At 39.4% G+C, this 26,083-nt stretch overlaps 1 protein-coding gene across 1 annotated transcript in view; it reads right to left on the bottom strand.

Annotated features, from left to right (window-relative positions):
- The window catches only part of LRP1B (LDL receptor related protein 1B), a 1,293,242-nt gene that overhangs the window by 869,095 nt on the left and 398,064 nt on the right, over window positions 1–26,083 (bottom strand). Inside the window, 1 exon segment of the mRNA XM_043525164.1 lies at window positions 21,121–21,258. Coding sequence (XP_043381099.1) covers window positions 21,121–21,258 — 138 coding nt within the window.

Consider the following 26,083-nt stretch of genomic DNA (forward strand, 5'->3'; position numbering starts at 1 on the left):
AAAGAATATACCCCATGCAGGCATACTCAAGCTTGTGAACAATTCCCTGATGGATTTTTACCTACAAAGTGCTCGTGCTAAAACACTGCAGAAAGCTGAATAGATACATTTTACATCAGTGTCCTTAATTAGAGTGTACTTTAAATGCAAGTATTTGGGCTATAAGAACAAGTTTGTTGCATGTTAACTACAGCTATTTTGGGTAATTGTTTGCATTTTCTAGATTCTGCTCTGATTTTTCTTACTAATACAGGGAAATATCTTTCATAATGGGACTTCTGTATTGGTGTTTGTACACATTCAGAAAAGAATCTCAAATATAGTTTCACTTTGAATATGAAATTATTTTGGCCAATCATATCTGAGTTGAGATCTAAATTAGAAGCACTAGTTTATACACATTGCCTCTGAATGGGAGACCTCAAGAAAATACAAGTGGACCTAGCAGTGGTTTTGGTGATTCTATAGGTGGCACTCTTCATTCTGAGTTAGTACTGAACAAATGTCTGAGCAAATAGTGATGGTGGAGCCATTTTCTTAATGAGACCTAAAATTCAAATCCCAACCACTTTTTTTTTTTTTTTTAAATCTCTTGTGGTACTTTTCACAAGAGCGGGGGCCTTAACTCTGACGTCTTGCATAAATTCCAGTTTGGGAAATTAGCTCTGAATTTTCATTTCAATTTCAACCATGTTCATCTTCTTTTCTGTTCTTAAATGTTCTCAACTGCTGTGTTTCATGCCAGAGGCAGCTGCATTTGAGCTGAGGGCAAACTGATCCATAGATTCAAAGGCCCGAAGGAATCACCATGACCATCTAGTCTGACCTGCACATTGTAGGCCACAGAACCTCACCCACCCACTCTTATAATAGACCCATAACCTCTGGTGGAGTTACTGAAGTCCTTAAACCTTGATTTAAGGACTTCAAGTTACAGAGAATCCATCATTTACTCTAGTCAAGGCAGCAAGTGCCCCACACTGTAGATGAAGGCTAAAACCCCCAGGATCTCTGCCAATCTGACCTGGTGGGAAATTCCTTCCCAATCCTAAATATGGGCAAGAGCCATCAGCCAGATGCCTGGGAAGGAGTTCACTGTAGTAGTTCAGAGCCCTCCCCATCTAGTGTCCCATCTCCAGTCATCGGAGATATTTGCTACTAGCAGTAGCAAATGGGCCTCATGCCATACCATCCCTTCCATAAAATTATCAAGCTCAGTATCAAAATAATTTAGGTTTTTTACTCCCACTTCTCCCCTGGGAAGGCTGATCCAGAGCTTCACTTCTGTGATGGTTAGAAACCTTTGTCTAATTTAAAGCCTAAACTTATTCCTAGCTACTGCTTGTATGATCAATTAGTGACGTTTAAAAACAACTTTGGAATCCATTAGGATGAGTTGAGTGGACCTATCCAAATGCAAGTTTATAATCATTGCCAAGAGAAACATCATTACACAAAGAATCTATGCAAACTTTAAGGTCAAATTAATACTTTATAATATCCCAAAGGAGAAGTAACCATCATGGTTGCACAAGGATTAATTTTGTATCACAAAGCAGGGTGAATTAATCCATGTGAAGTTGTACATTCTGATAACCTCAAATAGCTTGATCCTGTAAACATTTACTACTCTTACTGGGATTACTTATGTTAGTAAGTACTGCAATGGAAAGTAAGCATTTGTGGATGAGGCTATGAGATGCTGCCCCCAGGTTTTCTGCTCTTGGTGCCATTGTGCTTCCTTAGGTCATGACTATAAAAGTTTGCTTTTGATCTTCCTGTGAAAAATCAATTATTATACCTAAAAATAAAGAATTACTAGTGCAGAAATGCTTCCCACTGCTCTAGTGTCAATCAATGCCTCTCAGTGAAGCCTACCAAAAGGCTTAATTTGGGAAAAAGATCCTAAAGAGAACTGCTTTTTCAGGCTGTTATACAATGGACAGAGTAACATAAGCTAGTTGGGGAAGGATTTGTTTCTTCATACCTGATTATATATCCTTTAGACGCTATTTAGTATAAATATTAAATAATGAAATATAAGCAGCATGAGTATACAACAGGATCCAGTTTCATTTTTATTTTGTTCAAAGGAAAAAAAAAACAGGAAGTGGTGCATAAGGCCTGCATGGCTGATACAAGTCCACTTAGCCTTAATTAAAAAAAAACATATCACACAACACTGCCCAATTGTGATATTTTGATGTGCTGATTGGCTGAAATCTTGTTTGGCTGGCCTACTTAGGCCATGGTCCTGCTATGGTTTGCATGTGGGTGCAATATCACAGCCTCATAGAGCCCTACTGGATTCATCTGGGATTGGGATGGGTGCACCAATTACATGATCAGGGCCTTTGACTGTAAGCACCTTGAGGACAGGACCCAAGTCTCCCCTCTTTATCCTGTACAGCACAAAGCACAGTGCTATAACTTTGTCACTCAACATACAGTAAATAATGACACTTAAGGAAAGATGTGTCTATTATACTGAATACATTGTGTAAGGGCACAGCTTCCTTATATGCAAACTGCCCTTATAGTTCTGTAAAGGTCATTTTTAGTTTGGGTTCTTGGCTGATTAAAGGATAGCCATACAAGTAATAGGTGTATACGAGCAATGTAAACATGTATCCTTGGGGGCTACATTTTCAAAGTGCTTTGCACCCAGCAGTTCTCATTTAGGCACCTCTGACCATGATCTCTTTTAGGAATATGTAGGTGCCTAAGTGGGAGATGAGTTCTGGATCTGGCCACTTTTTTATGTATGGAACTCTCTTGAAAGTCTGGCCTGGACTTTTATACATCTAAGTTTCATATTTGTGAAAAGATATAACTTGGTTATGTATGACATGGCTCTTGCTAAATAAAATCCATGGTTGTATTTCATTTGTTCAACACTTCTACATCACTTAGAGAAAGGTCATAGTATATTGCAAGGCAAAATATTTCAGATATAGATTTTATGTTACATGACAGAGCTCTAGTCCTACCTCTCTTGCTAAAATTATGTAGTTGATTATAATCTATTTAAACTTACATGACTCATCTGTACCTTTGAAAAGGGAGCTATACATATAGGCCAGATACATAATCATCAAGTGAACATGACAGCTTTATTATCAATAAAAATGCAAACATGCCTACATATTAAATGTACCTATTAATCTTACACATTCAATGTATGTTTTCTGTGTGGGCTACCAAAATGTACATACTGTAAGGTAGCACATAAAGGATTGCAAACCTAGTGAAACACGTATTACAGTTAGATAAACCTAGTTTCTCTTTTTAGTTATCTATATTTTAAGATTATCTTTTAAAAATCCCATTAAAAACAATTGTGGCATAAAAATTCAAGAAGAATTAAAAACAAACAGGACAATATACAGTGGAAACACCCAAAAATTCGAAGAAACTCACTAAACTGATAGGGACCTAGTAGGATTTTCAAAAACTGCTAAACAGATTAGATGCCTAACTTCCATTGACTTCAATCTAAGCCCCCCTCCTCCCAATACCTTTGAAAATCTGGCCCATTGTGATCAAAAAGTTATAAAAAGCATCTGAACTTGCAGATGCTTATCAAATCTTTGTTTCTGCAGTAATCTTGACTTTTATACATATAATCTTACACATTCATTCCCGAATGGGGGCATAGAGCTGCACTCTGAAAAGGACTTCTGGACGCGATGGTATCTCAGGGAGGCAGAATCCTTCCAGAGTTTCTACGTAAACAGAGGGAAGAGCAACCAACTACACTGTCCTTTACATGGGGGCAGCATGTTCCCTCCTGCATGATTAACTACAGTTTGCAGTTGCTAAAACCTCAAGGGAGCAGTCCTTTGCTCAGGGGACTCCAGGGACTGCAACTGTGCCTGGTCCTTGCACAGGGCACACAATGGGTGGGACAGACTCTCCCCTCTTCCTGTGACCCACCTCCTAAGCAAGGCCCACATCCAAAGCCCAATGAAGTCAATGAAAGATTCCCACTGATGTCAATAGGCTTTGGATCAGGCTGTCAGTCACCTTGATATTACATTGTAGGTTTAATTAATTAGTGTAAACAGTTACCAGGTAATTAAATCCCTTGACAGTGAATATAGCGGGTTCTCTTCTGATACGACTCTAAGAGACGCACAGTTTAAAAAAAGAGAAAAGTCAATTATAGATGTGGCAGGTCTACACCTAATCTATAACTCTGGAAGACACTATCAAATATGCAAGACCATTAAAAATGAAAAGTACCTTAGACAGCAACAAATTATGCTGGATTGCCGGCTGGTAATTAAAAAAGGTGCATTTATTTAAAAGGTCATATATTTTTTAATCAGCTAGCATTCTGAGCTGAACCCCCATATATCAAGGTTAAGAGGGGCATTTAGCACATCTGTGAGTCTAAATATGTCTTTTATTTAAAGGCCCAACAAAACTGCATCTGGCTCATCTGATTCCACTTGTGTGACATCAGCTATGGAGCCCTACAGAAGAATGAAATCTGAGCCGTAGTAATGAAGGGGTCAGGGAAGTGCCATTGTGCAGTTTATGATCTGTTTTTAAAAACAGATCTCTCTCTTTCCCTTACCCTATATAATCTATCCCATGCTATGTACGCTCATCTATCCAGGATTTATACTGTGCCCAGCAGTCCCTTTCTATAAAAATATAAACAGATCTCCATACACAGTGTATGGACAAGCAACTATTTTTTAGAATGTGGGGGGAGCATAATTGGGACTGAAAATGTGGATGGCTTGGTGGAAATATGTAAGGTGAGAAACAGCAAGGCAAGGTTCTGGGTAGGAGCCTGGCAACTGGAGGACTGCAGGGAGGAGCTCAGGTAAAATCTTTGGGAGGTTTGCAGTTATTTTGGCCCTACGGGGGTGATCAAGGATGCAAGGGACAGAAGACGCTACTGCAAAACAAATAATATTAATACCAAAGACAACAATTAGACTAGTGTCCATAACCTTAGGCCCAAACAACCTGCACAAAACCAGAAAGGGATAATGAGAGGCAAAAGTGGCTTGAAGCCACCTTTATGTGATCCATTTTCCCAATCATGGGGCTAGCTAGGGTTGGTTTGCCCCTGGAATATATTTCAGAGTAGCATTAGGGCTACTTTAACTTACAGTTGGATGAAATAAGGGAGTGGGATGATTGGGTCTGATGTATTAGCTGGGAATCACCAGAGTACAGCAGCACTCCAGTCACATCCTGTTCTCCCACTCCTGACCTGTCTGCAACATGCCCCAATGTCAGGGAGCTGTTGGAGGCTTGCATATTGACAATGTGCCATGTGAATTCACATTATGCACGTAGGCCTTCTGTGCATGATGCCCCTAATATACTCACTTCCACCACAGAAGTAATGTTTCTGGGGTGTAGAGTTATTTTGTATGGGTTCTCTGCTGCTGTCCCAATGAATGCAGTGGAAATACAACATTTCTACTGCTTGGAATCCATATGTACTCAACAAGCTTACTTCACATTAGATACTTTACTAGCCTTCACGTAAGGACCATATCTTACAATCATATGCTTATTGGCCCACCTCCATGTCTTCTTACTCCTTTTTCACTAATTCTCAGTTCAGTGCCTGTATCTTTTCTTTTTCTCATCTATTTACAGTATACTCCCCCTTGTTTTCTTCCTCTCCTCCTTTCTCCCAGTAATTCAGCTTTTTGTCTTTCCTTCTCTCTCTCTCTCTCTCTCTCCATCTCATGTGGCTAATAATTTTACTTATTCATTTTGCAGATTATTCACACTACAGATCTCACCCTTGTGCCTTAAACAAATAAAGACAGAGCTGATAATTTTCTCTTTCTTGGCTCTGTCAGGTTTTGGTAGAGACAAGAAGATTGAAATCTCCAGACAGAACATAATGAATGCTAGAAATCTGTTTAGAATTAAATATGAAGGGTGTTTTGTGAATGTGAGTGCAAAGCCAGAAAGATATTGCTGAAAATGTCAAGAGCAAAGTTATCTTCATATCATTGTACGATATTAACTTGACATCTCTCTACTGGTGACACTCTTGTGTTCCAGGTTTACCTCCCTTGACGTATTTATGATATTCTTTAGAATTTATGTTAAAAAAAACAATTTTTTAAACTATTTATACTGTTTCATTACTTAATTCCCTAGACCTAGAAGTTCAAGGTTTAACAAGCTGGGAAAGGATAAAAGGTTATATTTGTGGCTTCTCTCTTTGGAGCTGAGGTGTAAATGCCCAAGGAACAGAGTCTTTTAGAGAGAGCAGTGACTTGTAGGTCTTCTGATCTGAAGAGATTAAACTCATCAAAGGTCAAGTCCTTAATGGTATTCCGGACTTCCCTGGGGAAACCTAATGAATGAAGCCATGATTCACGTTTCATGACTATTACTGTGGTGATGGTTTTATATTCAGTATTGAATGTATCCACTGCCAGTGATGTCTTAGCAACTTGCTTGTCCTCATTGATGAGGGCTTGGAACCAAGCCCTGTTTTAGCAAAGCTTGTCTCTCAATCCCACAAATTTGGAATAATTTGTGAAACTGTGCTTTGCTAATAGTGCCTAGTAATTAGCAATTCTGTATTACAGGTTGGTTGATGATCCAGGTGTTTAGTGCCCTTGACAATAGGAGTAGTCTTGGGGTGCTGTATCCTGGACTTCTCTGTAGCTATCTGCACCACTGAATTGGGCACTGAGTGGGTTAGAAGAACTCTACACCTTCAGCTGGCAAAAATAGCATTTTTGGCTCTTTTTGAGGAAGGGGCACAGGAGGCAGGCTTATGCCAAACAGTCCTCGCTGGTTCCAAAATGGCCTCATTTACTGGGAGGATCACCTTACTGGGACAGAGGGTTGAATGATGTACAAATGACTATGCTAAGTGTTGTGGACGTCCTCAAGAGAAATGTGAACCTCAACTACTATCCTCTGCAAAAGCTCCTGGTACTGCCTGTGGTCATCAGGTGGTGAAGGGATGATGGAGCAATTGCCTCATCAGGTGAGGAGGATGAGACACCTCTCAGGACCATCTGGACCATATCGTCTTTGTCCTCCACAGACTCCTATGGAGCCGATTGCTATCGGCTGGGAGAAGAGAGCTGGTGTGATTCCTGCATAGAGCCAGGGTGGCTAGCATACAGATCCCATGGAGCCCAGCTGGGGCTGGGAGGCCCAAAGCATTGGGTACCACTGGTCCCCAGAGTAATCATAGTCAGGAAGGGGAGGGTTCCAAAACCTTCTGTAGGATCCATCTGGGTTTGCCTCCTCTGGGGGGAAAAGGATCACCTGGAACATCAGATTTGTCTAATGAGAACTTAGGTTTCCATTCCACCAGCAGTACCAGTGGAAGAATGCTCCAGCCTGTGAACATGGTAGGAGAGGATCTTCTTCTCCCCAAGGTGGTTTCTTCTGGTACTGAAACATCTCTAAGGAAAACCAGAACTGCTAGAATACAAAATTGCAGATAAGGTAAGGTGAGAGTATTCACTGGTGAGATAAAGGGTTCAGTCCTTTATGGAGTTCAAGTGGTTCTAGAGGTCAGGACTTTTGGATCCGGTGCATGCAAACACCCGGTATTGGGAGGATCCCACTCAGAATGTGCTGGAACCATCAAATTGGGGTCCAACATGAAATTCCCAGTGGGAAAAGGCTGGTGCCAATCTTCCAGCCTGTGAGATGGAACCAAAGCTGGTACCATCAGATCCTTTTTCCTTCATGCCTTCTCTTCTTCGATGGAAGATTTGTGCGGACCTAATTCCATAGGTGTGTCTGATGATGATTCATCCCACTTGGACCAAGATGGGGAAGGACCTTTTTTCCTAGATGCAAATCTGGACTGGAATCTGTCCTTATATCCGTGCTCATGTCCCCTATTTTTGTGAGAGGGTTTCTTAGGCTTAACAGTTTTGGCCTATACTCCAGAACTCATGCTCAGAGTGGTGTTGCTCACCATCTGAGACTGCTGTACAGGGGGGTCTTCCCAGCTTGGATCTAAATGGAATCTTATTGACTTCTCCATGAGAGATTTCCAAATAGGGAGCTCTCAGCTGTCCTGGGTTAAGGGTTGGAAGGAGCAGGAAATGCTGCACTTGGTGGTAATTATGAGACTACTCAAGGAAGCAAAGACAGTGCTAGCATTCATTGCTGATGGAGAAGGAACAAGATCAGGGGATATAGTTTGGAAACTCTGGGCATAGTCCTTCTCTGTGGAGAGAAGCTCTCTGAAGCAGGGAGGATCTAGACAAACTATACTACCTATAAAAAACACTATGACCAAGCTCACTACAACTATTTATAATATATATTTACAGATTCTGAAAGGAAAGGATGATTGTAATGGACACAGTGGACTCCAACTCAGACTAGTGCCACCCTTTATGCCCTCGTTTCAGAGCACGATGATGACAACTGCACAGACCAACAGATGCCACTTGATACAAATCTCTGGTCTCAGGCCCATGGAGCGCACGTGTACCCACATGTGGAATACACATAGGGCCCACCACTTGAAGAACCCAATTTTTTCTTATAAAATATAATTTCTCTTGGTTATTTAGTAAAGATAAATATTTATTAATATTTCATTCTTATTGCACAGCTATAATTTAAGATGTTATTGTATACCCTTAAAGTGCTGAAAAAAATGATCAGAAGAATCCTGGCTGATACAGGTTACAGCCATCCCTTCTACAAACGAAGTCTCAAATGTTGGCCCCATTCCTTCTTATGAGAGGGCCACACCCATCTCCCCTATATCGAGAGGAAAGTTAACAAGCTATATCTGTTGCAACAAATCAGTGGGAGTTACTAGGCAGCTTTTTCCAGGGTTATAATTCTTGCTTGCAGGGTAGGGCAACGGAAGAGTTTGGATTCCCTGTGCAGCATTACAGATCCTGCAACCCTGTTACAGTTGATTATCCCAAAGAATATTTATCACCACAAAATTACCCTAAAAAGTACTGTGGCAACTTTCTTTTGAGGACAGGCCCACATAGAACAAAATAAATATAACTAAGGTCTAACCTGTTCAGATAATTAAATAGCAGCTTTCATGAACAGAAAAAGAACCAAAACCCTCATCTTCAGTTTTACTGTATTTAACATTTTAAAGGGCTTTTCGTTTTGCAGTCTAACATGGCAGTCAAAGAGTCCAGGTAACAAATAGCACTAGACCTAAACCCTGGAGAGTAATCTAAAGTAAAGCCATCTTCAGGTCATTCCATGACATTCTTCTAACAGCCTCACCTAGCCCTGCTGATGGGGCTTATATATCTCTGATTTATTACCATCTAGTCCCGTCGGATTATTATAACTTTGAAAAATATGGTTCTACTGTATTTCGTTATGTGTTTTCAAAAATATTTATTAGGCACTGGATTAATAGGAATATCATAAAACATTTGAGTTATCACCTTTCATCTTATCTGTTCTAGCTGATTGTACAGAAGGTGAAGAAGAATGGTGCAGTATATAGCTCAAACATTGGTAGAATGCCCTCTTACGGACTCAGTGATGCCTATAAAAAGCATGGAAGTTTAATACTTCTGTGTTGATGCTTTCTGAGCTACAGTTGATTTTAGCAAAACAAGTGTCCTTCAGTAGGTATGTGTTTTCAGCAGGGGTGAAAGTAACTTAAATGACTTATTGGTACGTAGGGCGGCCGGGTCCTGGGAAAGGTGTGGGGGGGAGGGGCTGGGGCAGCAGCTCTGGCCCCCGGAAGGGGTGGGGCCTCAGGCGGAAGGGACAGGGCTGGGACCAAAATTCTCCAGCCAGCCCTTCAGCTCTGCCCGGCCCGCGCCACCCGGGGCTCCGGTGGCGATTTAAAGGGCCCAGGGCTCCAGGCGCTGCCACGGTAGCAGTAATGGCAGCAGCGGCCAGGAGCCCCGGGCCCTTTAAATCGCCGCTGGTGCGCCAGGGCAGCTACCCCTTTTGCCCCGCCCAGCGGGTACGGTCGGCACTTTCTTACCAGTACACCATACCAGACCATACCGGCGTACTTTCACCTCTGATTTTCAGGGAGACCACAATTGGCTAGCATTTGTTTTTGCATATTTACATCATTCTTTCTCCTAGGAGCATGCTAAAAATAATAAAATAAATAATAATAATAATCTGCAATTTAAACCTAAAACAGAGGAAGAAGGGGCAGCATTGATCATTCAAGCATGTTTCCATAGATATAAATTACAATACATTAACAAATGGGGCCATATGAGGATTTACATTAGTTGAAGATATAGTGCAAGGTATTTTTAGCAATATTGTGGAACATACACTTTTAATTTCTGTATTTAACTTGGCACGTAGCCCACAGCTATATTTTCTCATGAGCCAATTAGTCTTATTGCTTTTCTGAAAAAATCAGGCACCTTCTGAGCTGTATATTCAACACTTTTTTCTTTTAATATATTTCTCAGTCCTCCTATTGCCCATATTAAAGAATTTGCCCTTTTCTTTCTCGTATACATCTAACTTCTCAATCTTCCTGATCCCCATCTCCAATTCCTTCTTTATAGCATTTTTTCTCTTTCAATTTAGCAGTTGCTATACCTATTACTTTGGCCCTAAAAACTTCTTTAGAGGCATCCCATAAAAACTCGGATGAAATTAAATCTCTCAAACATCTTTCACTTCTATATACTCCTGCCAACCAGCTTTAATTTGCTTCACCACAGCAGGGTTTTGCAATAGTAAGTTATTAAATCTTCAAGCCCATGACTTCTTTCTCTTGACAGGGGGACAGACTGAATGACCTCTCTAATTTCTATGGACTGCATGGCACTCTTCTGTGGGAAAAGGTGGGCAAGATGGTAAAGTACACAATAAACTGAATAGCTGAGTGTTGGGATAAGAGGGCACATAATAACAAAACAAGAAAGATCAACAGCAATCCACACTGTTGGCTGAGGTTATTGACTGTGGATATAATTACTGATCCTGTTTTTATTTCTGGAGTATGAATTTGGTCCTACTGCCATTGGAAGCATTCTCTTGGGATGAATGGGTCATAGTATACTCCAGTATCACTGTGTAATATATTTTATTTTGAAATAGAGAGCTATTTATTACACTGTTTTTACATCTTTGTGCATACATATAAAACTTCCACTCATTTCTCTCTCCTTGATTGGTCTCAGATGGATAACAAAAATAATGTCAAAAGAACAAGAAAAATCATATTGCTGTACTATTGTATAAGCATACAACATGTATTTTCTCTTGCAAATTTGGAGCAGCAGATACAACAACACACAAACCAAATATTCAAGAAGAACTGCACTTACGAGTTTTATTGTTGTCTTAAGCAAAGTCTTTTCTTTCCTCTCCATTGGTGGATCAGTCAGATTAAATCTAAAATGTTCAATTCTTAGAGTGCAAATTAATCTAAGACCCCCACCCCTAGCGTTGCTACATTCTACTTTTTTCCTGTACTAGCTTCTCTGTTGCTCAAGAAAGAACACAGCATTGAAATACACAGATATGAACTAAAATGTTTTCGAACACAGTGGTTCAATTTGTGGACTTTGTGGGATCAAGTAGGAATTTGCAGGCTTTCTATAAAATACATAGTTGTCTTGCAGATACTGTGATGCAGGTTCCCTGAGCTTGAATGGGGTCACTACACTTCATCCAACAGTGCTGTAGAAATGATCTTTCGGGGTTCAATCCATGAACTTTCTTTCTTTCTTTCTTTCTCTCACACTCAAGCCTCATCTCTCATGCACAAAAGTTCAATTCAAAACAAGATGTGATGGCACAGAGACTCTTTCTGAATGTTACTGTATGGTTTCAGTCGCTCCACTGGTTTGTTTAGAGCAGTTTTACATTTCCTGGTGGCTCAGGGGTTCTGCTGTCTGATGTTGGACTTGCTGTTCATCACAAACCTAGTGGGCATCCAACATTAAGCTTGTCAGCCTTAGCAAATAAGCAAAGATTTCTTTGCCAGGCGGAACTACTGTCTCCGATAAGAAAGTGAATTAGGAAATATTTATATTTCTGAGCTACTTAGTCTTCGTAAGTAATACAAGTTCACAGGTGATCAGGAAGGGAAACACACCAATTCTCAACTTTATATTTTCTCCTCTGGTGAACACCGTTTAAAAAGCTTCAGTGCTGTGATAGCATCAGTGTGGATGCATGATTCAGTAATATCATTAAACTTCACTGGATGGCAATATCAGAAACAATGGCCTAAACACAAAATTAATACTCTTCTTAAACACTGCTGCAAAAATGAAGTTGTAGTAATTATTTGGCCAATTTTTTATGCCTATTTTCTATGCTAAATGCTCTAGAGTTTGTCTTTATATAATTTACTGGCCAAAGGTTAAATTTCAAATCCACACATTGTGTTTCACAAGAATCCAAATTATCCAAAATTTCATGAGGGCTCTATCAGATCTAAATTGCATTCAACTGAATTTCCTCTTATTTAAAAAAACAAAAAACAAACAAACAAACAAAAAAAACATTCCCCCTCAAGTAACCTCAACTAATCTTTTGTGATCTCCCTCAGGATTTCTTGATTGATAGTAAACAATTAAAAGATATTTTAAGTTACTTAGTACCTTGAATAAACTTCAAAGAGTTAAAAAATATATCAATCTTCCTCAGTTTTCCCAAACCCACATGGAAAGTTGCTATGTTAATAGCCAGAATATGATGCATCCGATTCTGCAATCGCAACTGAATTGGGACTGAGTGAGCCAGATTATCTGACAGTTTATTGAGCCATCTTTGCAGATAATGCATTATATTACATACTCACAGCTTTAACCTATTGATGATAATACAGAGTATTACCCTGTTTGTCATTTTACAGGTGACAGAGGGTTGTACTACTTGTGGCTTTCTTGTAGTTGTGACTAGTTGCAATGTGAGCCAATAAATTTAAAACCAATTTTAAAATATTCAGCGCTTCACACAGGGAAACATACAGTACAAAAAGCTAGATTGTATAACAGTTCAAGAGCCAAATTATTGCTGACCAAGCTCAGGTATACTGAGTAGAGAGAGAACAGGAAGCCACCTTTACCCACTCCAGCTGCTTGCACTCCCTGAATGCGTGAGGAGAATTCCTGGTAATATTCAAGAATCCAGAAGTGGATTGACTGGGTGGATTGGGGGTTTGGCCATGGCTTCGCCATCCTGTACACTAGCAACCACCATGACATAAGAGCTGGGAAAGAGCATAAGATATACCTTGTCTAAGGCCTGAACCAATGCCCAAGGAAATCATTGGAAAGACTTCCAATGACTTCAGTGGACTTTAGATGAGGCTAAGCACACAGCCAAAGTGTGTTCCCCACCTCTAGAAGCATTATGCCTACATCTCTCCTGTCCAAGCAAAATACCTCCAGCCACTGTCTCTCAAGCAATGCATCTTCTCCCCGCCCCCCCCGCAGTGTAGGTGTGGCTTTAAGATCTGTAACTGTGTTCCAAACACTTTATTGAAGCTGAATATTTCTTTTTTGTTTCTTTGTTAATTATAACCCACACATCACTACCAGCATTCCACATCAGCCCCGCTATAACATAATACGCACAACATGCAGTTTGCTATTATAGCTTTGCTGATATACAACATAGCACCTTAAGTCTTAATTTTTTTTTCTATCTACAGTAAATGTGTACGCGCATTTTACCTCTCTCATACTCATACACCTAAACTGGAAAACTGTACATACAAACAGAAAAAGAGCTCACTCAGAAAACCTGACTGTTTTGCCATTGCAAGTTAATTTTGCATGATAGATAGTGTTCCTGAGGGATTCCTGATACTTAAGACAGATCTACCTGTAAAAGTATAATATACTTTACATTTGTTGTTTATCCAGTCGCTAAGTACTTAGTGCCTTCAATGTATTATTTTCTGTGCCTCGTATTATTTTGTCTTTTGGAAAGCCCTCTATGATCATTGTTTCTAAAATACAGCTTGTGCTTTGAGGTCCTTTGAAATGATTTAAGGATATTTAGTGACTTTTACTGCTGTTTTCGGATTTTCAGTCAACTTTAAGATAACTATTCATTTTATTTTTTGTAATTGCAGACTGGCCAAGGGAAAAAGCAGAGCAATTTACTTTCTGTAGAATATTTGTTTTACTCTGACTACAATTCAGAGACAGACCGTCTCCCCACTGTAGGCACATTACATTTTCTTCAACTGTTTATGTTACAGAAAATATAAATATTGTTTTATAAATAAACTGCTTAGATGTAGAAATTAGAGGACCTAAGTCACTTCTGTAGCCATGTGAATAATAGGTTCCCTACTAAGTCAGAACATATGACAAGAAATCCAACACAGAGGAAAAGGCCACTAAGCCTATCATGATATTCACCTTCAGTTTTCTTCCTGCCTTTTTAAAAAAAAAAACTTAAAAGATGTCATTTAAAATGGAAAAAGAGCAAAGAAAAATCACCTTGAACAATACAATCAAAGAGACAAAAAAATAGCATTCAGCATTCCAGTGGCCTCTTCTTTTGAAGTTCCCCTGAGTTTTGGAGTGCGCTAAACTCTTGCCAGTCACTGAGCTTATACAGAACTTAATTGGTACTATAACCTTAAAGGGGAAAAAAGGCTTACTGTATAACTAACTCATATCTGAAACCAGCTTAGTACTGTACTTCCCAAGTCAGATATGGTCTGAGTTTAGAATTTGAGAGTTCATGCTATATACTTTGTGCTATATTTCAGAAAACTACATTTTAAAAGGAACACTTTCAAGTACTTTGGTTTTCAGGAACAGATAAAAATAGAGATTAGTTGTATGAAATAAGGCAATGCAGATATTTTTCTAACAAATGTACTTTAGCAATGCAAACCAAAGAAGAAGAAATGGCTATTGATAAAAGCGTGATTGCTCCTGTGTCTAAGTTATTGTTAGTGATGACTAATTTTGTATGCTATACTCTTTTTAAATTATATCAGTCTTGTTTTCTAAAGATATGGACAGTAGACTGATGGACAGTAGACTGATGGACAGTATACACAACACCTTCCTTTGGGCTACCTGTGCCTCATCTATAATTAGCCCACACTTGCACATGTCTTGTTAGCACTGAACTCATCTTTGCTGATCAAGTAAAGGGAATTCATGTGAGCAGTGTTCCAAAGAATTCTGAACTTCTAGAGAAGTCAAAACTTAAAAGGTCTGGAGGTTCAGTTAAGACAACTTTGGATACTTCTCTAAACTTTCTTCAAACCTTTTGGGACTATGCCCTTAAGTCACCATTAACACCCCAAAGACAAGTGCCTGACCAAGCTCACACAGAGTAAAGCTAGCTTTTTCCTCTCACCATCTCATCCAGTACTCTCTCGTCAACTTCCATAGCTTTCAAACTCTCAGCACCAGGCTTATAGCTTTTACCCCCTACCTTTTAAGATTTGTTATAGGTTGTATGGCCCTAGATACTAACAAGTTTTAATTCATGTGTACTCAGTTTTATTTTCCACAGGCTGCATTGCATACCAAAATTCAGAGAAATGAAAGCAGAGATGTCTAAGTTATGCATATATACTACTTAGACTGCAAGCTCTGTGGAGCAGCAACCACATTCTTGTTACGGGTTTGTTCAATAACTAGAAATAAGTGCTACTGCAATGTAAATAAATAATAATAATAAAAAAACTCTTGCAAGAACAGAATCCCATGTGTATCCCAAACTTCCATGTCTATTAAGTCCAAAGATAGAAATTCAAACTCCTGAACAAATGTGACTTGGCCTACAGATCTCATGTCTTACATTTTTCTTCACAGCTTTTGTTTCAGTAACAGTGCCAGCATCAATATCTCAGTTTTTTCTTTCTCCCATCTTGGCACCTTCTTCCACATTGTCCTGTGCATAGGATAACCTCCTAATCCTATGGTGTTGCCCTAAACTTTCCCCCATCTCATCTCCGTAAGACTCACTTCTCCCACTTTTGCCCAGAAATTTAACCAGTGAAAATTTTAAATTTGACCAACAAAAATAAAAATATAACATGACTCCTTCCTGTGGGCCTTCCTGGATGCTTGTACTACTACAAGGGGGTAAGGAGAGTGAATAAGAATTCTGCCCCTTTCACAGGCACAAAATAACATATCTCAACACTTTAAGGGATACAGGTAAATGTTGCCATTATATGCATAGCACTTTAGTTGTTTCTATAATGGCCTCATTTATTGGGCGAGCTGTCTGATTGTGTGCCTTGCAGGATATCCAAGAGCTTTTAGTGCATATCTTCACCTTCTTCTAATGGAATCTGAAGTTATGCCACCACCCTCTGCAATAGCTCTTCATAAAACCCATGGTAGTTAGATGGGGATGGTGAAAGATGGGGCAATTGCATTATCAGGTGATGAAGATGATACCCCTATCAGTACCACTGTTACTGATGGATCCAGCTCGTCGTCTTTTCCCTCTGTGTACACCTGCAGCGCCAGTTGCTGTTGCCTAAGAGGAGAGGGATGATGTGATTTTATGGTAGAGCATATGGACCAGGAGTCTCATTCATAAGGATCCCATAGACCCTTGTAATGCAAGTATGAATAGTTGGTGCATGTGATGGCTGCATTGGGTACCAGCCATCTCTTGGAGTTTAACCTTGCTTGGGCAGAGGACAGGTTAAAACCCTGGGTTAGGGAGGTGATAGTTTGTCGGATTCAGACGACTAGAAGACCAATGCCATTGTCACTGGAAGGAAGCAAGCCCTGACCCAAGATAGACTAGGGGAGTAACACCTTGAGAAGGTGTCCTCTTCTGGGGTTTAGATGTCTCTCAGAAGATCTGGGCCTGAAAGTAGAGTAGATTGTGGGTCCGGGAGGACTAAGATCTCTCTGGTGTAGAATATGCCTCAGTTCATCCCTGAGTATGAGGGGTACTGGTTGTTGGTTCCACCCAATCCAGTACCACAACAGACTTAACAGTTGGCGGGGCTGGTACCATTAGAGAGGGAGAGTCCCATCTGGAGCTATTGGTTGGTATTGGTGGATGTCGGTCCTGCAACATGCTAGAGGTCACAGTCGGCACCAGTGTAGCTTGCTCCTGCCCCCTTTCCCTTCATGGCTGAGAAGCTTAGGCAGACCTGAGACCTGTGCGCCCAACTTGCAAGGAGTTGGGAGGGATCCCTTATCCTGGAAGCAGGCTCAGAGTGGGATCTGTTTGTATGTCTGAGAGAGTGCCCCTTACTCTCATGAGAAGCCTAAGATAATAGATCTTTAGTTTTACCTGATCTGGCCTCTACTCCAGAGTTCGTGTTCGGAGGCACACTGCTCGAGGACTGCGGCTGCTGTAGAGAAGGGTCCCCCCGGCTTGGATCTAATTGGAATCTCATGGCTTTCTCCTTGAGATGCTTCCTCAATATGAGCTCTTGTCCCTCTCGGATCCGGGGTGGAAAGGAGTAACAGATACTGCGTTGGCAGAAATATATCTCCCCCCCAAGGCAGTAAAAACTGCACTGGTGGTTGTCACTGACTGAGAAGGAGCAAGGGTAGGAGATGCAGTTTTTAAATCCAGGACTTCTGGGCATAGGCCTACTCCCAAAAGGATGGATGGAGCGGGTCCCCAGGGTGGCGAAAACTAAGCTATACTAACTATGTAAAATACTAGCAAACTATATACAGTTATATTTACAGAAATGAAGAGGATGTGAGGATAGCTCAACACAGACTCAGGACATGAGGTGGTAAGAAGGAACTGGAGAGGGAGTCAGACTGCATCTCCCCTTATGCCCTCTAGTCTCAGGTGCATGGTGCACAGGCATATCCACATGTGGAATATACATAGGGTGCAGCTCTTGAAGAATGAATTTTATCAAACCAAATACACCCCTTAGCTCTGAAGAACACAGAAAAATAATCATATATAATAAAACCATTTTTATTCTCTATTGCCACAAAAATCTGAATTTATGCATTACGCTCCCCGGGGGAAAAAGCATATGTGCCTGTAACAGCATTGTATCTTCTACCATTTTATTCAAAATTCACATAAATTACCCATTTCACACTGCAGATATGATAATATTTTTCCTTGCCTAATGAAAGCACCCTGCCCTGTATATGTCTATCTGAGTTGTTAATATAATGAATTAACATAAGAATGCAAAATTTAGAAAAAGAATTTTGAATAGTTCTAGTTATTGAATGCTTGAATTCTATTAGTTCTTAGTGCATTATGAGAAGTTTTCAGTCTCCAAGAGATAAGACCTGTCTTTTGAAAGGGCACATCAGTTTAGAGAATGCCCTTCACCATCTATGTTCACATTCCCGTATATGAATGTAAACAGACACATGCATATGCACGCACATGATGTTATGGCTATCCGAAGTAACATATCAGTCTAATGACAGGTTTCAGAGTAGCAGCCGTGTTAGTCTGTACCCACAAAAAGAACAGGAGTACTTGTGGTACCTTAGAGACTAACAAATTTATTTGAGCATAAGCTTTCGTGGGCTACAGCCCACTTCATCGGATGCATGCAGTCGAAAATACAGTAGGACGATTTTATATACACAGAGAACATGAAACAAAGGGTGTTACCATGCACACTATAACGAGAGTGATCAATTCAGGTGAGCTATTACCAGCAGCTTTAAGATATTACCAGCAGTATTTAAGATTTTTCCATTACCTTCCTGATGAACTGAAAATGTTTTTAGATTAACAATTTCATTAATTAACATGAAATGCAGATAAAAGTCTCTTTTGCCAGTGCCGTGAAGAAATCATATTTTCTGCTAGGTTTCCTAAAACAAAATGTATATTTTTCAGATACTGGTTACTCTTTAAAATAGACGTACTCTAAGTAATTACAGTTACAGTATGCAGTATTTAAAAAAAATAGTTTATATAGGCAGAAGGTTAACTACATGACTGATTCATGATCACTCTTTGGTGTCCTCCTTATTATATATGCTATAATAATCTAGGCATTTTAACTCCATGTTATTTGTCCAGTAATTATTTCATATAGTGTACTTTATGGAGAATGATTTAGTGGTAGTTACTGGTACCAAATCATGCAACCACAATGAGTTTTTACTATAAAGGTAATATAGCTACACTGTGATTACAAGTATCAGAGGAGTAGACTTGTTAGTCTGGATCTGTAAAAGCAGCAAAGAATCCTGTGGAACCTTACAGACTAACAGACGTATTGGACCATAAGCTTTCATGGGTGAATACCCACTTCGCTGGATTCAACGCTTTCGTGGGTGAATACCGACGAAGTGGGTATTCACCCATGAAAGCTTATGCTCCAATACGTCTGTTAGTCTATAAGGTGCCACTGTGATTACAGTGTCCTTGTTATAAAGTGTGACCCATTTTTAAAAATTATTTGCTTGTCAGATTTTTTTTCTTTACATTTTTGGATTCATTTCTTCAGTCTCTTACTTTATTAGAGGCAACAAGTGCCCTTTCATTTAGGGACATATTTTCACATCAGTTATATATGTGCAAAATGGGGAGTTGCCACTCAGACCAATATTTATGTTCATAGTTACCCATTTCCCAGCTGTATTAATGAAGGACTACTCTTAATAGGGATTTAGGGATTTTGTATTTGGAAGTTTGGCTATCAATTCTTACTCAATTTTTAGTACATAACCACTTCACCATACAGTATTAAGTTTTGTGTATTCAAGTTAGGGCTAAAATCAACTGTCAATACTCAGCACATTTTCCTAAACTTTACTGTACTCTATGAGAGTGAGCTATTAAGTCAGGTCATATTTATAAAATGTATGGCACATGAAATTTACCACTGGGAAGATACCACATACATTAGAATATTTAGTGATCACATAAGAAGGTGGAGTCCACATCAGCCTTAAAAAGATTTTAACAGAAAATTAAAAGACCTGTCCCCAAAGCAGTTATTCCTATGTTATTCCAAAGCGCAGGTTAGTCCTGCAAAATGACAATTGGAGAAAACAAAGAACCTGGTTAATTTATGCTTTAAGTAAGGCCTTACATTTTTATCCACTTCCTCTCCAGGTTCCACCAAACTATTAATATCCTTTTGTTTAAGGTTTTAAATTCCTAATGAACAAAAACCATTGTCCACTATTTAAATTAGCTTTTTTAATCCTCTGTCCAGAAAAGTTTAAATATGTAAATACATCTATTGAGGATTATATTTTAATTGTGATTAACTGATAAACGCTCTTTTCTATGTAGTACTTATTTGTAACCGAAGAAAGCTTCAGTGTGACCCAGAGATGCTTTCACCAATTTCATTTATTCATTACTCTGTCCAGGACCAATCCTAAAGTCAATATGCAGGTAAAACATCTAACAACCTCAGAGTGAGTTTTGCCAAATAAGGACCACAGAAACAGGCACTTTATGTTTGACAGTTGATCTCTTTCACTGTGAAAATATAGTTAATAGAGGATCTATCCTATGCACCATGTCCTCAGCTGCTGTAAAACTGCATAGTTCGGTTTATGACAATTCAGCTACATTCATTTACATCAGATGGAGAGCCACAATGTTTACTTTTGTTTGAGCAGGTTTTTTGCAGGGGGTGAGGTGGGATGCTTAGACCTCATGAGTATTATTTATGAATTCCTTACAGATAGAATGAAGACAAACTCACCCTTTGAATTGTAAGATTATTTGAATATAATCCCAAAGTGAGATAAAATCAAATAGCGTTAACCCTTATGAAAACAAAATATGAAAGGAAAATTATTTTGATTGGAAAAATCTAATGTCTTAACACATTAAAAGTGTCAACTTCTTTCCACAGATCTGTTTGTTTTTGACTTTGTTAAACAACAGAGTTTTAGGGGAAAGGGGATTTGTGGCAAACAAGTGTTACCTATTTTCTATACCCTGAAGAAGAAGTTTGTTCATACTTCTTTTGGTGCAAACAACTCTTTAGTGCAAACTTTGTAATTTTAAAAGAAAAATGCTAGAAAGCCTGTAAGTATTTTTACCTTCGGTTCTTTCAAAATAAACTTTTTTTAAAAAAAGCTGGTTTTGAAATGTACACTAAATGTAATAACATACATACTTATTTTAAATACATATGGTTAAAAGAAGAAGTTTACTGAATCACTTTGAACTCAGACTTAAAAGTGCATCCTTTCAAAAGACCTGAAATTGGTGGAATTTTTTCCCCCCAACATATTCACTTACCCCGACAATGTACACCTTCATCATACCCGTCTGAACAGTCATATACACCATTGCAGAGTTGGGACAAGTGAATACATCTGTTTGTACCGATGCAAGTAATATGATTCAGGGGACACTTGAATTCTATTTCCTCAGGACCTAAAAAAAAGAACAGGCATAGAAGAATTCATATACATTTCGTTTATACTCAAAAAATGAACTGACAGAGAATGCCCCGTATATTATCATGTATTTGCAAAATATTTCCACTTTAAGGCTAGGTACAGGCATTTTATGTACTTGTCTACTCTGCAGCTTTTAAGTGCATTATCAGTAGAATTATATTTTCTTAAATAAGAATTAGCATAATTAAAGACAATCAACTGCTCAAGAAGGATTATTTTATTAAATGACGATAATACAACTTATGGTTTTAGGGAAGGTTCGCCTTACTCTAAAGATTATAGATGTTGAAATTCATATTTGCCAACATTCAGGATGGGGCAGTGATTATTTTTAAATAAAGCTTTTAATTTTTATTTTCAATATTACATGAGTCTGACAATGCCAAACAAATCACTAACACAACCTTGGGCCAGGATGTCACCAACCATATTGAGAAGGAAAAAAGAACAACTCAGACACTCAAAATACAAGAAAAAAATTCAATTGTTTACATTTCAGAATTTGTATCCTCTTTCCATGGGTAATCATCACTCTACATTCTGCCATCAAAACAGTTATAGAGGTATGGATGGATGATTAATTAACTATATTCCTGGTAACACCTAGAGGCCCCAGCTTTGGTCAGGTCGCCACAGTGCTTGGCCCTGTACAGACACTTAGTAAGATATAAAAAAAAGTGCCCCCAAAAGCGTACATGCTACTTTAAGATAAAATGCCTTGTTAGTTTATCAAAGAAAAGGAGGGTGCACACGAGGTTGGGGACAAAGGAAGCTGTTAGGAGGCAGCTTGTAGATGCTCTGGCTGGGGCACAGCCTGGCTGAGTTTCGCCTAGCGACAGGGCCACTCCAAACTCCATCAGCTGACCGCTGTCCTCAAGGAACTATAAAGGAGAGTGCAGTGCACTCAGAGACAATCACTCATCCACTCCCAGCACCTTACTCCAGTGCCACATTTTGGGCCTGGCAGAGGGATTAGGTATGCCAGCTCTGCACCAGGCCAGCTAAAAGTTCCCTCCTACTCAGCTTGCCAAATGTAGCTACTTTCTAGCCCATTGGAGCCATCTGAACAGTGCAAAGGAAGCAGGAGAGCATGTTGCCCTATATGTGCTTTTCTTAAACAAATAAATGTCAGTTATTGCTACGGACCACCAGATCAAAATTATATTTTGAAAAATTTGTCTCTATGTAGAATGATTTTGATTTTGCAATTTTCCTTGTAGCAATGCAGATATGCTAGCAAGTACCACTATTGCTATGAGCTGGCCATTATTTACAATATGTTACAACAAACATCAATTTACAACTTAAAACCTGGCAGTCATGATCACAGTTCAGGTGATATTTCTGCCCTCCCACCAAAAAACATTAAATTCTGTCTGTATTAAAGTTGCTATATATATATATATATATATATATATATATATATATATATATATATAGGATACAGAAGAATATGTATGTGCTGTGTTTCAAACTCTTTTTGTACATCTAAAACATTTTAAAAAATGATTGATTACAATCCAACATTATTTTTCAGAGAGCCTTTCATGCAAACTGCATTCTAGAACTATGGAAGTATAAAGGGCCTGAATGCCCATTGAAATCAATGGAAAGACCTACTATGGATACCAAGGATGAGGTTCATGCAGGAAATACAAAGATATTAGGAACTGTAGAGGATGATTATGTAGTCCTCAGAGGCAGAGAGAGTGCTCTGACCTTCTGCCCCTGGGGCACCAAACAGCCCTCAGGGCTTGTCTACATTACCCGCTAGATCAACAGGCAGCGATCGATCCTGCGGAGGTCAATTTATCGCGTCTAGTCTAGATGCGACAAATCGACTGCTGAGTGCTTTCCCATCAACTCCGGTAATCCACCAGGGTGACAGGTGCTGGAGGAGTTGACAGGAGAGCGTCAGCCGTTGCCTTACCACAGTGAAGACACCGCAGTAAATAGATCTAAGTATGTTGACTTCAGCTACGTTATTCACATAGCTGAAATTGCATAACTTAGATCGATCCCCCCCCACACCCAGTGTAGACCAGGCCTCAGATAGAAGAGAGGAGCAGGCTGGTGGCAGGAACAAGGTTCTGTTCCTCCTCCTATGCACCAGCGACAGTGGTTTGTTCCAGGGCAGACTAAGATTCATCCCATAAAGGTGTGTAATACTGGCATGTAGCCTAGTGTTTGGTGCTCCACTGGGATTAGTGGGGTTCTGCTTTGCTGCTTAGTATGGCACAGTCAACCCCTTTGGTAGCAGTTCTGAAATTCCAGATTAACAGACAGTAAACGTTTTCATTGTGCAAATGCTTCTTAAAACCACAGACACAGGTCACCAGCAGCACTAGTGTTAAGTCCAAAGCTGACTACTAAGGGTTACAAAGAGATCTCACAAAACGGGGTGACTAGGCAACCAAATGGCAGATGAAAATCAGTGTTGATGAATGCAAAGTAATGCACACTAGAAAACAATACCGCCCATACATACAAAATGATGGAGTCTAAATTAGCTGTTACTGCTCAAGAAAGATCTTGAAATCATCGTGGACAGTTCTCTGAAAACATCCACTCAATGTGCAAAAAAGCTAACAAAATATTAGGAATCATTAGGAAAGGGGTAGATAATATCATAATGCCAATATAAAAATCCATGGCATGCCCACACCTTGAATACTGCATGCAGTTCTGGTCACCCGATCACAAAAAAAACCCACCACTAGAACTGGAAAAGGTACAGAGAAGGGCAACAAAAATGATATGGGGAATGCAACAGCTTGCATATGAGATTAAAAAGACTGGGACTATTAATCTTGGAAAAGAGAATTGAGAGGGGATATGACAGAGGTCTCTAAAAACATGAATAGTGTGGAGAAAGTGGATAAGGAAATGTTGTTTACCCCTTCACATAACAGAAGAACCAGGGAAGAAATTAATATGCAGCAGGTCTAAAACAAACAAAAGGATGTACTTCTTTACAGAATGCACAGTCAACCTGTGGAACTTATTGCCAGGGGATGTTGTGAAGGCCAAAACTAGAAATGGATTAAAAAAGGAACTGGAAAAGTTCATGGAGTATAGGTCCATCAATGGCTATTAGCCAAGCTGGTCAGAGATGCAGTCCCATGTTCTGGGTGTCCCTAAGCCTCTGATTGCCAGAAGCTGGGACTGGATGACAGGGGATAATAATTGCCCTATTCTGTTCATTCCCTTTGAAGCATCTAGCATTGGCCACTGTCAGAAAACAGGATATTGGGCTAGATGGACCATTGGGTCATGCCCATGTTGGCCATTCTTATGCTTAGCTATTGTGTTCAAATGTTTTAAGCCTCCCATTTTCCCCAGGAGACCCTGACTTGTGTGCTTTCTCCTTGGTTCCTGATTGGAAGTCATACTTAAATAGGAAGCGTGGGTTGGATCCTCTACCCTTGTATCAGCGGTCTCAACTACACTGCTTTGGTCTGTGGCTGGACTAGGAGAGTGTGGGTAAAGTGTCTCAACCCCACGCAGATCACAGAAATGGGGGCACTGGGGGCTGAGTGCCTTGCACTCCACTGAACACAGCAAAGAGGGGGCTTTCAAAGGCAGACAGAAGAGGGGAGAGCAGGGTATGGTGGGGCCTGGAGATGCCTGCTCTCAGGGAGTTGGGTCTGTAACTTTAATGGAGTTATGTGGCATTTTTTCTGACTTCAGCTGAGACTGTTTGGGTGCCTCACTTCCCTCCCCTCTTAGTGGCTGCTGACATTTCGGATAATGAGACTCCATCAGGTTGTTAGTGAATAAATATTTTAAAAATCATAAACCCAAACATTTCACTTGTGCTGAACTTGTATTTGTGCTTCAGTTGCACAAGGGCCTAAAATGTACCTAAATGTCTAGAAAATGTATTTATTTTATTGATTTGTATCACCCGCCTATCACTGTATCAGAGCAACTGACATTGGGGAGAAGAAGCAGGAGTAGAAAACACAGCTTTTTGTGTTAAAATAAAAAGGAAGCATATGCATAAATAGTAAATAATGCATATTCATAGAGTCTACAAATTGTGGTATTTCACCATTTGCATGTAAGCTCCAGATTTCTGGATCTTCACCTGTAAAAGGTATAGCTGATAGTTATCAACTGTAGAGGAGGGAAAATAAAATAATTAAAAGATGGAACAAAAATAAATTACATTTGTAATAGTTTTATTTAAATGTTAGAGGAAAGATTGAATGTGTTAATTACCATTTATGCTATCACTGGGGAAATCTAAGGTCCTATTATTCAGTTTGACTGGCCATTCCCATTGTTCTAAAGACCTCAGGATTTGGCTCTATATTATCTGTTACTGAAGTAAAAAGACTGACTCAGAATACAAATATACTGAAATTTTAAATATATTAGCTGAGTTGAAACCAGTTAGAGGATCAGTCACCCACTTGCTAAATCAGATTTCATTGTGAAGGGGGAGGATTTGAAAGGAAGATGAATCTGCTTCAAGAAATATATATTAATAAAGAAGCTGTATTTCAAAAGAAAAAAAATACTGTTTGTGAAAACAAATAAGTAATAGATTAGAAGAACTGTTTAACATACAAATGTGCTTATTCTGACATTGATTGGTCTGGCTATATGTAGGTAATATTCGTGCATCAGCATGTTTTTATTGTAAAACAGGGTAATTGTTGTAAACTTAATTTATACCAGAAACTGAGGTTGAGACCCAAATTGGAGAGGCTTTAAGCAACTATGAAACCTGGGTCTGTAAAATCAATCTCAGAACTAACGTGCCTCAAATATCCATTACAGTCAAGGCCTGT

Source organism: Chelonia mydas, chromosome 11 (genome assembly GCF_015237465.2).
Source record: "Chelonia mydas isolate rCheMyd1 chromosome 11, rCheMyd1.pri.v2, whole genome shotgun sequence".
NCBI classification, from domain to species: Eukaryota; Metazoa; Chordata; order Testudines; family Cheloniidae; genus Chelonia; species Chelonia mydas.